Source organism: Sorex fumeus, unplaced genomic scaffold, assembly GCF_029834395.1.
Source record: "Sorex fumeus unplaced genomic scaffold, SorFum_2.1 ptg000006l, whole genome shotgun sequence".
In the NCBI taxonomy this organism is placed as follows: Eukaryota; Metazoa; Chordata; class Mammalia; order Eulipotyphla; family Soricidae; genus Sorex; species Sorex fumeus.
Window position 1 is genome coordinate 44,461,112 of NW_026606063.1, and position 16,389 is coordinate 44,477,500.

Sequence of the window (16,389 nt, forward strand, 5' to 3'; positions counted from 1 at the left end):
TACATTCAAAAACTAACAAAAAAAACTTTTCATCTGGAGAGACAAAATAACTGGAGGATGACATGGGCCTAGAAGCTGTGTTGCTGCTGAAAATTTTTCAATTGCTTGCTCAGAGTCCATATCATGCAAAGGCTGATACTGTGTCTTTCAGGCTATGTTTCAGCTGTTTTTCATTGGTTTTAATTAAAAGGAGATACTAGTGAAGGATTAGAAAGTGAAAGAAAAGATTCCAGAATGTTTCTCCAACTCTCATCTCTTTCATAGTTACAGCTCCCACTAGACATGACGGTCCTGGTTATTTCAACCAAGTGACCTCATCCCCTGGAGTCAGCTTCCTCTGTCTTCCAGTGCACAGGTGGTAACAGCATCTAGCAAGTGCTCAGCTCTGGGTTGCCTCACTTCTATCTTTCTGCCTTTGCCTTGGAATTGAGATCTTTCTTAGTAGCTCAACCTCTGAACTGAGTTTTACAGTGCAGATATAATCTCCTATTAACCTCATTTCCCCTCCCCCAGCCCCTCAATGTCTTGCTCACTGCTCAGTATACAGTAGATGCTCAAGATTTTAACACATAATTATGCACAGACACAGGCATCTTTCGGACTTAAGGATTCAGGAAAATATGCTAAAAATGCAAAGATTTAAGGCAAGGTCCTGACCAGAGAATTGAAATAAAAAACTAGTTAAATATGTGGATTTTTTTTCGACTTAAGAAGAATGAGGAAGGAAGCACTCTCAGGGTAGGTTTTACACTTCCTTTTGGAGTATAGCATAGTTTTCAGTCTACTGGATTACAATTCAGTCATTGGTAGAAAGTCATCTTTTATTTCAGTGAGGCAATTTAATCAATAAAGGTTTTAATTACTCTCAGAAAATGCTTTAGAACACTAAGACACTGTCATTTTTACTCCTGGCGGCCAGGCAAGGAAAATTAAAGGAAAGCATCTTAGAATTCTAAAAGGCACTTAGGACTTCTTGGACTAAAGAAATGTTCTTTTACAAATCAAGACTTCTTGGGGGTGGGGGTAATCCTTTAAGACAGGAACTTTCTTACTGTATTCAAGATATGGTGAGGCAATTCCTTACAATCTACAATGGAAGATGATTTACAAAGCAGAAATATATTAATGAAAATTAGATATTAAAAGATCCATTTAAGATAAATTACATGGTGTTCTAATGATAAAAGTTGAGGACTATTTATCAGAGTTCTCTAAAGTATGGTCACCGTTTCAGTATCATCAAATGCTGCCAAAAATCTCTCTCCTAAAGAAAACTTTTTTTGTGCAAAGGTGTGGCACAATCATTTATCTGTCTGAATTCTATTTCTATGGGTATCCTAAATTCAATTTAACGTAAAGTCCTTAACCATTAAACTTCAACAAAAAGTCATTCCAATGTCCCTTAATAAGGCAATATTTTTACTACAAGGAGATAAGAAAACAGACTTCTAACAATCTCTTATGATTATGGAGAAATGTGCAAAAAAGAATTCATTGCTTCTTAATCATAACAGTACATTCCACATTACAAAATTTGCCTAGAGTTGACTTCCTGCTCTGTCATGAATCATGGGGGTGACTACCTTGGCAAGGTATGGTCCATGTATTGTGTGAAATACTGCAGGTGCCAGTTGCAACAAAGTCACCATTGTCTTTCCGTAATGAAGTCAGTTTAAAAGGCTAAGTGTCCTAAAGTGAATCCAAGTGTGCCTGGTGTCCAGAAGGTCAATTATCACACAGTGTTAGACAATTGGAATTGCATTACTACTAATCAGGGTGTTTTTAATAATGCAATGCTAGCCTATTAGAAAAATAAAATATATTGCAGCACATATTGAATCAGACATTGTGGCCCAGTGACAGATCTAAATTGCAACAGTGTATACAGATTCAACAGAACAACACTGACCCTGAACCTCACAGAAGATTTTCTATTCAATTTCCAAGCAGCAAATTCTTGTCTTTTCCTTTGAATATGTGTTTCTTCCCTCACCATTTCTTGTTCTGCTGAAATTTCATCCTTTGTAATGATTGTTATAATTGATTCCTACTTTCTTGTAGAGGGGGAGATGATTAAACTGATTCAGTGTAATTTCTTGCAAATAACTTGCAGAAAATTTAGTTCACTTTCAAATAAGTTTTTTAAGTCATTTACTTAGGTTTCCATTTTTATGTCTTATTATTCTTTAAACTTATTTCCTCTAACAAAATAAAACAGTTTTATCATTTTAATGTGATAGTGAAACAGACATTTTCTGAAAATAAAATAGAGTTGATACCATTCTGATGTGTTATATATTAAATACTAATGTAGAAATATACTTAAATGTTATGTCTATGAAGGAAAATAATATAACCATCTAAAGAATACTTTTTTCTGAAATTTACCGGTTCTGAAGTTTATCACTTCCTTTAGAATCTCACTCTTTCCTTTAATGAATATTGTTTCATGTAGGGTAAAACTCAGTATTTTAAAATTACAAACTTGAGTTGAAACATAACAATTATGTTTGTTTTAATTTAACATATTTGAAATTATTTTAATTATTCTCTTAATTTTATCCTAAAGAAAATGCATTTCTCTGTTGCAAAATCAGAGAAACCCAGCACTTTAGCATGTCATAGCATTAATTCTTACTGCTCAAACATAAAAAGTAGTTTTAAAAAGTAAAATCATTTAAGATCTAACCATCCATTTATATTTTGACCAATCCTGTTGAATAATAAATTTTAAAAAACTTTAAAAATGTAAATGGATAGTTACAGATGTTTTAATCTTTTAAATCCATTACATGTTCATTTTCCTTTCAGTATTAATTATACATAATGATCTCTACCTATCACATACACTGAAAGAAAACTATATTTGTTATATTCCCAGTGCTTTTAAAAATGAATTACATTATTAACAATAAAAGCTAACTTTAAAATTTTTCAAATCTTTCTAGTTTTAAAAATCGTCTCTGGTTATTGTAAATAGAAAGTTCTATCATAAATAAAAGTGTTACTTTACACCCCCCCATAATAGCTTAATTACTTATAAACTCTGGAAACAATTAGTTTATCATCCTTTGAAGTGCATAAGGCAACTTGCCAGACTGAGAGTAAAACACTTGTCACTTTTCCATGTAATGAGCTTAGTTTCTTTTTTGTTATTTTAGATTATTTGGAAAAGGAAACTCAGAGGAATACAATTTAATGTTCTGAAGATTAAAAGTTGAATCATTCACTTCATAAATGGCGTCTGCAATAACACTTAATAAAGTACCGAAAGAAATATTGAAGGCTCTGAAGATTATAATTTATGTGCTTATGGAAATCATAGAAACAGATATTCTGGTTTAAAGATAAAGTTGTGCTTGAACGACACCAATATTGTAAAAGATTGACGAGGACTGTCCTCATCGTTCTCAGCCTCATAAAGTCATCCTTCACGCAAACCACCAAATTACAGGAACTGCCTCTTCTCTGCCATCTCTCAGCTCGGCGGGCTTTCACCTCCTTGCCTGCGACCCCCACACCCGGCATTCTGCCTCCAGCCGCCTCTGAGTCCCTACCCATTCCCTGGCCCACCCCCCTCCCCAACCCCCAGGCACACAACTTTCTCCTTCCTCCCCCACCGCCCCTCCCCTTCCGCGGAGCGCCCCTCACTCCTTCCACGCAGTTCACTGTCAGGCTGTCAGGTGGGGCTGTGCTGATTTTCTCCTGGCCCAACCTAGATCAAAGGAAACTGTGAATCTAAGTGGAAATTGCGCGACTGAAACACTATCTGCTTGAATTTTAGCCCCCCGAAGAGGAGGAGGAAAGACTGTCATTCCAAGGAAGGCTGACTTCTTGGCCGCCGGCAGTGCGGGTGCGGGCGCAGAGCGCAGGTGTGGGGACCAGCACTGGAGGCCTCCGAGCTAAAGGCCAGCCGGTGGCTGTTAGGGCAACCCGTGCGTCAGAGGAAGCCCACACCTGAGCACCCCCACCCCACCCCGCTCCCTTCTGACCTCGGCGGTTTGTGAACAAGGTCATCTGTTATCCCATCACCTGACTTAGAGGGTTGTTTGCCTGGCCAGGAGGAAGGCAAGCGAGGGCCAAGAAAGGCGGGCAGGTCCCAAGAGCCCAGAGGCTTCCCTGAGTATGTGTCCAGCTGGTGTGGGCTATGGCTAGATCCGGGATAGCCAGGGTTTTTTTTTTTTTTTTTTGCGCTGTTTTGCACATTTCAAAAGGATATTAACAGACTTCTCTACGGTCCTCCACTGCAAGTCCTAATGACAACTCGCCCTTCCCTTTGTAGGCAGCAGTCGCTTTCACAGTCGCCTGCAAGTCAACTTACTTTAGGGATGCATTTTGCATTTTTCATCGCCCCTCATCCCTCTCCAGACCTATATGTCAAGGAATAGGGAGTTGAGACATGACACTTTAATGTTTTTATCAGGGGACGTTCTCTGCTCCCCCAGAAAGGGAGGGCGATGGGGAGGAGCAGAGGGCAACCGAGAGGGAGAGGGAAGAAGCACTCGGCAGCTCCTGCGGAAATTCATATTCCGTGTATGTTGCTCTCTCACCTGAAATAAATCCTGCAGGCCTACCCACACGTACCCCGTAGCACTTATTTATTTGCATGTCATGCTTATAATATGGTGGAAAGCAAGACAGATCTTCAAGGAGGGGAGGCGATGAGGCTCACCTTTCAGACTCACTCTCTTAAATAAAAAAGAATTGTCCGGCTGGGCGCCTAAGAATTTATCTTGAGTTTGTGGTCATTATCTCTATTATATAGCCCTGACAATAAATAAATCGGGTAGTTACTACCCAACAATAAAACTGTAGTGTATGGGACACCTTACTATTACTTTCCTAATAATCTGCCATTTCTTTCACTTTATATCTTCCCCGTCTTGTCTTCCCACTTGTCTACAAGGATCTATCTTCACCCCTAAAGGTACCTGACCGCTCGGTTCATTTTTATATTTTGTGAACACAATAAGTTTTCCTGTCTAGACTTTCTGTTTTTCCTCCTATTTCTAGGCTGCCTAATCTGCCTCAAGACAAAGGGTCGGCCCGTATCAAATATCACACCCCCACCCCCACCCCACTGCTATTTCCACCACCTTGAGCGCCCACAAGAATGAAGGTCGCCCCCCTCCCGGCCACCATTCCTGGGAGACTCTAGGAGAAAGGGCACCGCACCGCAGACTCGGATGACAGAGTGGGAGAAAATGGTCTGGGTGCTCCCTTGGGTGTGCACGGAGTCCCAGGGCCGGTCCGAGCAGGAGAGGTGGCTTGGGCTAATTCTACCTCGCATGGCCCGCACCCAGTTCTCGATTGTGGAGTCTGGATCTCGGAGCCGAAGTCGCACCCCTGGGACTTCTCCCACCTCGCTCTCCGCCCGGGCAGAGCGTCGACCCGCCTGAGAAGTCGGGTCCGAGCTCCAATGCTACTCCGCCGCGCGGGCGAGCGTTCACATCCCATCAAGTGTGCTAGGACCCTTCTGCCAGGGGGCGGAGGGGCAGACAGGAAGGCGGGATGGGGGTGACCCTCCGCTCTGGTTCCCAGGGATGTCTGCGCGCACGCCCACCCAGCCTCTGGGCTCACACCTGGGGTTGGCCCGCCCCGCACGCCTTAGGTACGCGGCTCCCGGCCGCGAGCCCCCAACCACGCGGAGGCGCAATCTGTTCGGGGCCAGAAGCTCCAAGAGCCTCAGGGGTCCCCTGCAACGCTGGCAGGAGGAGCCCAGCCCGGGTCTGGCCCGCGCCTGCTGAAACCTACCCGCAAAGCTTCCAGCAAACGACCTTCTCATCCGCGAAGCGGGATAAATGGGGCAAAGGAGAGTGGGGAGGATTTGGGGGAGAAAGGGGCAAAGGGAGAGCGGGGAACGAAAACAAACAGATCTGCTTCGCATCCCCTTTTGTCTACACTACGAGTCTCAAGATACCAACTTAGCCCACACCAAATCCCCACCAGGCTTGTTTTTGTTTGTGTGACTTCGATCAGATAGAACTCGGGACCAGTTCTCTGAGTGCATGAGGGAGAACAGAAGCCGAGGCCAGGCTGCTGATGGTGAACTTCTCACCTTTCTTTAACTCACTACTAACCTAACATGTCCTTTCAAAAATCCACTCCTCTCTCTCTCTCTCTCTCTCTCTCTCTCTCTCTCTCTCTCTCTCTCTCTCTCGTGTTTCGCTATTAATTGCGTTTTTGCTGGGATGATCTTTAATGACTCGAAAACAAGCGGCTGGGAAAATATTCACGTTTGGGACAGAAAACATTTTTTATTTATATCTCTGACATTTAAAAGAGTAGAATTAATTCTCCTGTCTACATTTACATTGAGAGAAAGTTTCGGAAATCTACCCAGGGGGAAGTGGAGGGGGTGGGGGAGAGAAGAAGAAAGAAGAAAAAAGAAAGCAAAGAAAGGGAAAAGAAAAGCTAGGCTTGGTTTTTCTTATTTCAGATCTGTAATCAATCATTGGAATAGGAGGCAGCAAAATTGTAAAGATTCGATAGATTAAAATGCAAATGAAAGATAGAAAAAGAAACATTAACTTGGCGATCAAAGATTTAATAACCGTAAATCAAGTTTTTTTTTCTGTTGCAGCTGCAGTTTGTGTGTGTTTATGTTTTAATCATGTTCGTTCCATAAATAAATAATTTCTGAAACGAGACTAATTTTTCATTATTTTAACCGTGGGCTATAACACTAAATATTAAAAATAGAAAACGAACACGATGCCAGATCCACAACCAAATAAGAGAAAGACTTGCATTGATTGGTTAAAATCAAGAGGTTTCATTTGTGTGCTTTGAAAATCTGAGAATTATGCTAAAAAATTCTATCTCAACTGACAAACCCAAAGTTTTATTTTCTCTTTAATATTTTATGTTAACGACACGATACCATTTATTAAATATATGCGGGACTGCATATCCATTTCAGTTTGAGCATTTTCAGAGAACGAAAGTGCCAGAATATATAAGTGATACACAACATATATTATTTCAAAGCCACTTGATAAGAATTCCTGGAAAATAACATTTTTAGAAGAATCAGCCTTTAGTGAAAAAATTGTGAGTTTAACATAGCTAAAACTTTTTTTTAGCTCTATCATTATGATTCTTTCCCCCAAATAAGACTAGCTTAGTTCTTTGTTTTATCATTCAATTAAGGTTTATGTCAAGCTGTCAAATTATTGGACAAACTATTTTATTTAAGTACCCATTTTCTCATATGGTGAGGACTTTCCATTTAGATCTTTCTGTTTAAAATATTAATTTATATTGATCACTTGAAATTATCTCTAGAACTTGTAAAATAAGTACTTGTACTTAGTTCTTTTTTTCTTTTATGATAGTCTTATTAATTTGTGAGGGTTTCATCTTCTGAAGATTGGAAACTTTTCTTTTTGGTAACACAGATCTGCTATGTTTAAAAAAAGCTCTTGTCTTAATTTGTCTTTGAAGGATCTATTTCATCCTGATTTATTGAGATGATGAATTAGAATTGTCTCCATTTCTCCTCTTTCCACAAATTAAAATTAAAATGATAATCAAACCTTGAATACATGTTTCCTTTCTAAAACCTTCAGTTAAATGTGAGCTAAGTTGTGTCCACTCCTTCCATCCCAGCCACACAATCACATTTTCACTGTGACAGTTAAATAATGCATTTAGTTTAAAATTACACTTGAACCTTTTCTCCTTTGTATTTATTTTTTCATTTACTGCAGTGCAACAAGATGACTTGATTTTCATGGGATTACATGAACTCCATTCAATGTTACTGGGACATTTCTGCTCCACTAAATACTTACCTTAATAGACAAATGAACTTCTTTTTATTTGTTGGAGTTTGTAGACGGTTTTATATACAGAGTGTTCAACTGATTTAGTTATTGTTGTTGTGAGAATCGAACTGGCACAAAAGTCATTTATATAAACCGAAGAGATATGACTCTGTAAAAGGGAGAGGCATGGGCAGAATCACAGGAAATTATTTTGGTTTATGTCTCTTATTAATTAAACCGGATGCGGCTTTATTCTAACCTTTTACTACCGACCATTTTTAATGCTTCCAAATATTCCCCCACCCCCACCTTTTTATTCACTAGATAACTTGGGTTCTCTTGTTGATGGGGGTTGCTTTTTCTACATTATATCACCAAGTAGTAGAATGTAAAATTGCATGCATCCTTCAGATCCTCACACCCCTTTCCAAAAGAAAAAAGAAAAAGAGAAAAAGAAAAACAGATATGCTCTCCACATTCAGTTTTAGCATTTTGTTTCGTTGAAATGCAAGACAGGTACTTGATTTAGCATTTAAGCAAAAGGTTACACAAACCGCGTTTTAAAAAAGTGTTGGGATGTCCGACAGGGTCAGCCCCAGATCAGATCATTTTTTGAATGCAGACCTAAAGATAATGAGTACTTGTTGTATTAAAGGGGACAAACAGTACTTTGGCTTCCTCTGACCCCAGAATGCACGGCTCGGTTTCATTGATCATCCTCCTTTATGAGATAATGCAATTACAAACATCAATAAGGGGCTGCAAGGGGAATCATTATGCGGTGACAGTGATAAATGACGGTGCAGAAATAGCATGCTTTTTCCCCCCTAACAATCCAGGAGCCCAGGGGCTCCGGGGGCTGAACACAGTCGCCAAGGAAACAGATGACATCCCAAACGGCACCAAAGGAAAAAAAAATGAACAGTCTTTCTTTGCCTTTCACTCTTTTCCGTCTTCCAAAGAGTTAGTTTTGGCTCCAGCAGCAGCTGCCACACAGCCATTTCGCTATTTCAGACATTAAAGACGGGAGCGGGCCGTGGGGGTCTCCTCCCCTTCCATCCCCACCCCCACCAGATACCACACAAAGCTCACTGTTCACAGTTTAGGGCTACCTGAAAATGTACGTCTCCAAAAAGCAGATTGGGGCGGGGGGGGGGGGGGGAGGGAGCAGGAGGGACGTGAGTTTGCACAGCCGTCGCGTTGTGTTTTCCCTGCTTTCACGACTGTGTGGTGGAAACTGAGTTTCCAGAAAAAAAAAATAATAATCCTGGCGCCTAGTGGGTCTGCCAGTAAGGGACGGGGGCGCGTGGCTCGCCTCCATCTCCCCGCAGTGCCAGAAGCTGCTTCCTGCCAAGGGGTGGGGGCGGGTGCAGCAAGAGCCTGCGAGGGGGGCTCGCCGCTTTGCTAGGCTTCTTCGACAGGGAATTATCAATGGGCGCGGGAATCTCCCCGACATCTGGTTCTTTAAAGCCCCCAGGGTGCCCTCAGCAAGGCTTCTCCAGGCCCTGGCCGGGTTGTTCCCACCCCCACATCTCCAGGGTGCGATAGACGGGCGCGAAAACGGCGCGGGCATCTCGGACTGCAGTTGGGGGACCCGCGGCAGCGATGAAGGGGGAGGAGGAGACTCGGGGAGGCGGGAGAAACTGGGGACACTCGGTGGAGAAGGGGAACTCGCCACTTTGGGGGAAGAGAGGAGGAGGCAGAAAGCTCGGAGGTCGGAGGGGGTCCTAAGAAGAAAAGCCCAAGGGCGGGGAAGAGGAATGCAAGCTAGTGCCATCCCATCCTTTGCGAAGGTCGCCCACCCGAAGGAGACAGAGACGGGCCCCTGACCCCTGTCGGGCGTGCCGGGGTGTGGAGCAAGGGACACCTGCGCAGCCCGCCCCCGCGCCCCAGGCCCCCGCCCCAGGAGCCGGCAGGTCCGGTGCGTGAGCAGGTGATTTGATTCACTTCTGTGCCTCGTCCTAGAGGTCCCGGGACTCGATTTTCCGCCTGAAGATTAAGATCATTGCTCGAGTAATGAACTTAATGCTTTAGGGTAGAGGTGAGTATGTCTGGAAGTGGGCAGGGGTAGGAATTAGAGACCCGATCGATGGGAGACTGGCTTAAAACTCAATCCCTTTGCTCCAGGGCTTCGCTGCCCGGGGTCCCCGCGGTGGGCTCTGCGCGCCGGGCGAGAGGGGGTAGCGTCCGCAGCGCCGTCCTGGGTGGCTGCCGGGCAGAGCTGGGGCCCCCGCAAACATTCTTCTCCTCTCCCCCACAGACCCTCGTGATGCCCGTTTTTTAGAGCAAAGATTGACAAAGTTCAAACGCTGCCGAACTCATTCATTGCTCAATAGGTTGTTTGTTTTTCCTTTCAGCTCCGCCTTGGGAGAGAACGTTGCAGGCGCTGTAGCTGGCAGATTGGGCCCCCGCCCAGTCCTCAGCCGCCCCCTTTGGTGGGGCCATTCCCGACTCGCTCTCCGTCGCCGCACAGCCCCGAGACTAGGGACTCCCCGAAACTCAGGTAGCCTATTCACCTGTCCACCCCAAGGGCTATCGGCTGTGTAACAGTCTCGTGGTTGCGGGGTGGCACCGGAGGAGAATGAGGCGAAGGGGGTGGGGGGGTCCCGGGCCAGAATGGGAGCCCAGCTACCGTCTTCACGCTGCTCCAGGCGGCAACCAGGTGCCCACAAGAGACAGCCTTAACTTCAAGTCACGTTTTCACGGTTCCACCGGGGCCGAGGGTCTGCGGGATCCGAAAGGCTGGAATTGGGTGGAGGTGGGGGTAGAGACTTTGAAGTGATCCTGCACCAGGCGTCCGGGTGCTTGCACGTGGCTTCCTGGCAGAACCCCCACCTCCACCCAATTACTCGTGGCCCCCGGCTTCTAAGTGCTCCCGGGACCCCAACTCCCTGAGATCGCGTTCCCGGAGCAGATACGGGATTCACGAATTGTCCATCAAGAAGCCTCTGGCCCGCCACAAAGCGCCCCGAGAGATTCTGCGCCAGGGGGGAAGGAGGGGGAGCAGAGGCTGGTCTGCAACACCGCCACCCCCGCAGGAGGCGCCTGTCAGCAATCTGCGCAGACCCAGGGTCGCCTGGTCTCCGAAAACCAAGTCAGGACCTCCCTGGACCTGACACTCCGGGTCGGGACGGGCAGGGGGGAGGAGGCCGCGAAAGGTGTCCGGGTCGCTCCCCGGATGCTTTCCGCGACGCGGGCCAGCGATCGGGCCGCCGCGGCGCCGCGCGCGCGGTGACACGCGGGCACCGCCGCTCTCTGGCGCTGTCCCCGCCCGTCCCGGAGCTTGGCCTAGCCCCAGGCATCTCCCCCGGCGCCACGCACCCCGAGCGCCAACTCTGCGCGCCGCGTGGGAGCCGCTGCGGGGAGGGGCCGGGGCGGGCGCGGGCTTTCCCTTCCCGGCGTTTTCCGACTTCACCGCGAAGTTTCCTGCCCGGCCTCCGGGTCGGAGCCCCCAGTCTCCGCTTCTCCTCCTTTCTCCCAGCCCCCCCGCGAGCCTAGCGAGTCGCCGGAGCTCCCCAGAGCCGGGCCCTCGGCGCTCCAAGCCCCGCGTCGCCCTCCGAGCCCCCCTAGCCCGGGGTCCCGGGGGTTGGGGGTGGGGGGGACGGAGGCTCTCGCTGGGGCCCATCTCGCCGGCCCGCGGCTCACTGCAAGGAGACACCCGCTGCCTCCCGAGGAACTCTTAATACCATCCATACAGCTTTAATGCGTTTATAATTCGATAAGTGATTTCAATTTGAAATTGTTAGTAACTAATTTTATGGGTAATTTTTCCACATCAAATATTTAAGCATCAGATTAAGGGAGCCAGTTCCGACACAGGATAATAAGGGGGTTTTCCCCCCACCCCACCCTACCCTACCCCCCGCGCCTCCGCCTCCCGGTTTCCTACCAAGTCGTTTTTCCAAATCCCCAAAAGATGGCAGTCGAAGCCGACGTTCTTCTTTTCCTGCGGCTCTGCGAAGGGAGGGCGGGGGGGAGGAACGGAGAGGAGGACGGGGGAGGGGGGAAGAGAAGAGGAGGAGGAGGAGGAGGAGGGAGTAGGGGAAAGGAGAGGGGGATGGGGGAACTAGACAGACGTTGCTTGGACTTTTCAAACTAATTCTTCCGCACGTTTCTAATAGATGCAAGAAGCACTGGTGATTTTCCTGGAAATGACCGGGGGACGGGGGGGAATGGAGCCCCCCAAAGTGGCTTATGTGGTCGGAGCAGGAGATGTGAGAAACTCAGCACTTTAAACCCTCGATGCCCAGCAGTAGGGGGAGAGAGACTGACTAGCTTTATTTTGATCTGTCTTTGTATTTTCACATTATATAAATGTCCAGCCACTGAGCAGTGTGTTTCCTCGAGGACGGGCCTCTGCAGATTACTCAATGGGGGAGCAGAGGTAGGAGTAGGGAACGTTGATGGGTGCGGGGAGCGGACTGCTGTGGGTGGAGGGGAGGCTGGGGCCAGCCGCGGATGAATTGCAGACCAGTTGCCAAAACTTTTTTTTCCCCCTGCTGCTGCTGCTGTGGCTGCCTTTGCTGCTGCCTTTGCTTTGAATGTGGGTAACTAGGAAACAGCAAGCCGTCTGAGAAGACGGAATTTCCAACGTGTAAAATGTTCTTAACGGAACCATTGAGCGAGTGCAATAAGGCGTGAGGGGGAACTAATCTTCCCATTTAAATGTTTGTGGCAATTTTATCTAAATGAATTTTAATGCTAAACGAGGGTAATTCCCCATTTGTAGCGCGTTTACTTCTCTTTCCTGTGCTTCTAAAGCAGTCGAACATCATGCAATGAACAATAACAATAAAAATACTGTCAAGGCATATTATTCATTTTGAATGTGTTATAATTACAGCTGATTATATATGATAGGGTAAAATATTTTTAATTTTTTTGAAAATCATTAAAATTTTACTATAAAGTAGTCTCGTTCAGTCAACACCACGACCACCAATCCCAATAAAAATAAAAAGCAGGTACAATTGTGTGCCCTTGTTTAGAAAAGGGCGTTTTGTTTTTGCCTTTTAAGAAACATCAAAAACACTCTCAGCACCTCTATTATTTACCCCTTTCGGATAAGTGTCCTCAATAACCCCGGAGCTGTCTCTGAAATTTACAAGAGGAAAAGCTAAAATGGCATTAAGAGAAGGGGGTGATGTAAAGAATGGGGGGGGGGGCGGCGGTGAAGCAAGTCACTCACAAAACCCTCATACACAGGGCGGAACACAGGGAAAGAAAACTGTTTATTTTTTTTTTTCTAAATCACTGGACATGAGTGATCTTGATTCTTCACAGACCCCATACTTAATTCCTCTTCTCTTTCTCAATTCTCTCTCTCTCTCTCTCCCCCCCCCCTTTCGTCCCCCACAACTCCCCCGCCACTTCCCCCCTCCCCCTTTCTGCTTTCTTTCTTTCCCTCCCCCACCAGGCAAAAGCTTCCTCGGAGAATAAAGGCTGAAAATAACCAACTCACCCAGGCATGTACTGGGGAGGAGGGGCAGATGGTTAGTTTATAAAGTTTATTATTAATTTTTAAAGTAAATAAATGGCTGTTAACTGCTACTAGCCACCTATCAAATGAGAATTATTTCACGAATATGGGCTACTTATGTAGGGAAGAATTGCTACCACGAAGTCCAAATGGGAAATTTAAACAAACCCATGCATGGAGTGGGGGCGGGGTGGGGTGGTGTAGAGGGCTCCTCAGGACCTCACTGCAGAGGGTTGAGCGTCGTCGCTGTAAGGGCTCACCCACGTGTTTAGAAAGAAGGCCCCATAAACAAAAGGTGAGAGTCCTCACCGCTGCTCCAACCAGTGAGTCTAGCACAGGTCACCTAGTAAACCCAACCCACAGCTGGTTTCTCTTTTCAAATAGAAAATAGAATTGTTCAGGGTGGGTTGACAGTGACACTGGCCTGAAGTCAGTCTTGAGTTAAAGGCTATTCTCTTCTGATCTTGGTCCTTTGTTTATAAAGCAATCATTGCTAAAAGACTGATATGTAAGAACAAATTTACCTTAATTAAAATATTTATATATTTTCCTTAGCTGTAGGAAGCATATTTATAGCAGCAATTTTATTTAAATAAAATTATAAGCTATTTCAGCTTAAACATGTTATTTTGTACCATTTAGCTGGCTGCTATGCAGAAATTCTGGACAGCTGTTCTGGAAAATTGGTTAATAACCAGTTTTATCCAGTGAGAACATCGAGAATATTTATAAAAATTAGATTTTGAAGTCTGCTCTCTTCAATTTGTGTAGTTAATTTCCTAATAGACATATACTGCTTATCCTAGGTAACATCCTTAGTGAGTGAAAGACTTAACTCTGTACTTAGGTTTGCCATTATGTGCAAGAATATTTTCTGTGATATTAGATGAGTAATTCTGTTGGATGTAATCTGAGTCTACAGTTAGTTTAGTGCCCTCAGGCCTTAAATTTGCTGATATTAGGAGTTCATTGAGACAACGTAAAGAAATCAGTGACTATTATTAAATAATTTACTTTGCAGTTAAATTTCTCAAAGATGTGTGTGTCTTAGGGAGCTAAAATTAATTTTTATATATACTACATTAATCATCAAAATTTGGGGGGCAGTAAACAAATTTTTCAAGCAGTGGAGTCAGCATGACAAAAATAATCTTGTTTTTATTTTAGATTCAGATTTCATTACTGCACTCAAACGACTACAACTGGGCTTGGCGTTATTTTACAATCCAAACTGTTTCCGTCAGAAACGCTAAGACTCAGTGTGCAATGATTGTTATTAATAATTAGCTCCTTGGTTTCTTGATAGAAAAGGCTATCAACAAGCATTTGTTTATCCACAACAAAAAGTATAATTAGCTTATCCCACTTAGTAAATCTTGTATGCATGCCAACTCATACCAAACTGCTACTTTTACAAAAAAATTGCAATAATACAGTTCATTTTTCCAGTCCTTTTTGCACAAAATTTATTTACAATGTCTACATAAATGCTCCAAGGTGGGACTATGGAAAAATACACACATGACCAATGCTTTGCTCAGAAATAAAGTCAACATATTAAAAATAAATCTTCAGTCTATGTTTTTGAGCTGCATAAAACAGGAAGTGATGTATAAGGTGGTGGTTGTTGCATGGGGACAATGATGCTTGATGTGACAATTAGGCTTCTAAACACACGGCCTTTTGGTTTCCATGCTTCCTCCTACCAGTCTCCTTAAGACACTGCCTGCAACAGCTGATTAATCATTGTTGATGACTGCAGTTTTTCCCATCCTTCCCGATTTACATCTGTTCAGGCCAATTCAAATATGGTGAGTAAATGAATTAGACATGCAAATTCAAGCCCCAGGCTAGAGAGAGGGAGAGAGAGAAGAAGAGAGAGAGAGGGAGAGAGAGAGAAAGAGAGAGAGAGAGAAAGAGAGCGCACGCATGGCTGAAATCCTAGGCGAGAAGAAAGACTCTTCTGCCTGATAGTTATTTTAATGCTCTAAAAATCCTGCAAATCAGACCTTCCTGTCCCTTGCAGGATAACTGTAAGGCTTTTTAATGTAAGGAGGCTTCTGGAGGAAGTGAAGAGCTATGGAAACAACACACATAGTGTGGAAAAATTTCACATTTTTTTTAAAAAATCTATAAGAAACAACATAATATGGATAACAGTATAATAGCATTTACAATATTTCACTCTTTGTTCTTTTAATGTCTTATATAGTTATTTAGCATGTCCCCCAAATTGACTTCGGTTGGTATTTCCTGCTTTTTAAGAGTCCCTATGAAGAATTAGGGATGCTCCTTGGTCCAAAGTAGATGCCAAGAATGGAACTCCACAGTCATTGCAGAAAAAACATGATTTGAAATCAGTCACCATTGCAGACAATGCATATTCCCTTAAGCTACTGAGCATGAATGTCCATGACTTGTCCACTCATTGTTGGGTCTCCTGTATTAAGAACCGTGGGGCTTGATGCTGACATTGGCATTCCAGGGTGGGGCGGTCCTCCATGCATCATCACTGTTGGGTGGTGAGGGTGTCCAGGAATGTACGTATGCATGGGGGGCCCATGACGCAGCTGAGCAGGATGGGGGGGCATCTGGGGCTGGGTATAACTTGGCTGTCCCATACTCACACCCATTGGACCACCCCGGGCTACATACTCCCCTGGCATACTTTGCAGCCCTGTAGAAATTCAAAAGAAAGAAACAAAAAGAAAATATTATGAAAAAGCAATAGTGTGGTTCTAGTTATGGCAATCCTATGAAAGCCAGGGAACACTGGGATGTCGGGAACATGGCTCTCTAAAGTATTCATTCACAGAGAAGAAAATAAAATGAGAAATGACATGCTGGAAACTCACATCTTACTATTTCCCTCTCACTATTACTGTTATGGGGTCCACCTTTTGAAGTCTTATTTGCTTTTTTAAAAAGTAAAGATCTGTTTTGAGGTCTGACCTGAAAACACTTTTGTCCCTGAAATAGTCACCAACTGTTTCATATGAAGCTAAACTATAGACTTAGGCAGGGTGATTACTTAGTGAAACCTGGACTTTTACATAAAAAAAATTATCAATGAATTTCTTCCTCCTGATCTTTTTAGCAGTGGGGGTAAAAAGAAAAAACAAAGCTTCTATGGAACCCTGT

At 44.5% G+C, this 16,389-nt stretch overlaps 1 protein-coding gene across 3 annotated transcripts in view; it reads right to left on the bottom strand.

Annotated features, from left to right (window-relative positions):
• Window positions 1–14,388: 14,388 nt before the first annotated feature.
• The window catches only part of MEIS1 (Meis homeobox 1), a 147,145-nt gene continuing 145,144 nt past the window's right edge, over window positions 14,389–16,389 (bottom strand). For 2 of the 3 annotated variants that reach the window (XM_056124937.1, XM_056124944.1), the window contains exon 13: window positions 15,787–15,925. Coding sequence is in view for 1 of the 3 variants with exons in the window: in XM_056124952.1 (XP_055980927.1) it covers window positions 15,642–15,925 (284 nt within the window). In the remaining 2 variants the exon portion in view is untranslated. Of the gene's footprint in view, window positions 15,926–16,389 lie in introns of all 3 variants that reach the window. The other variant, XM_056124952.1, reaches the window with a different exon arrangement.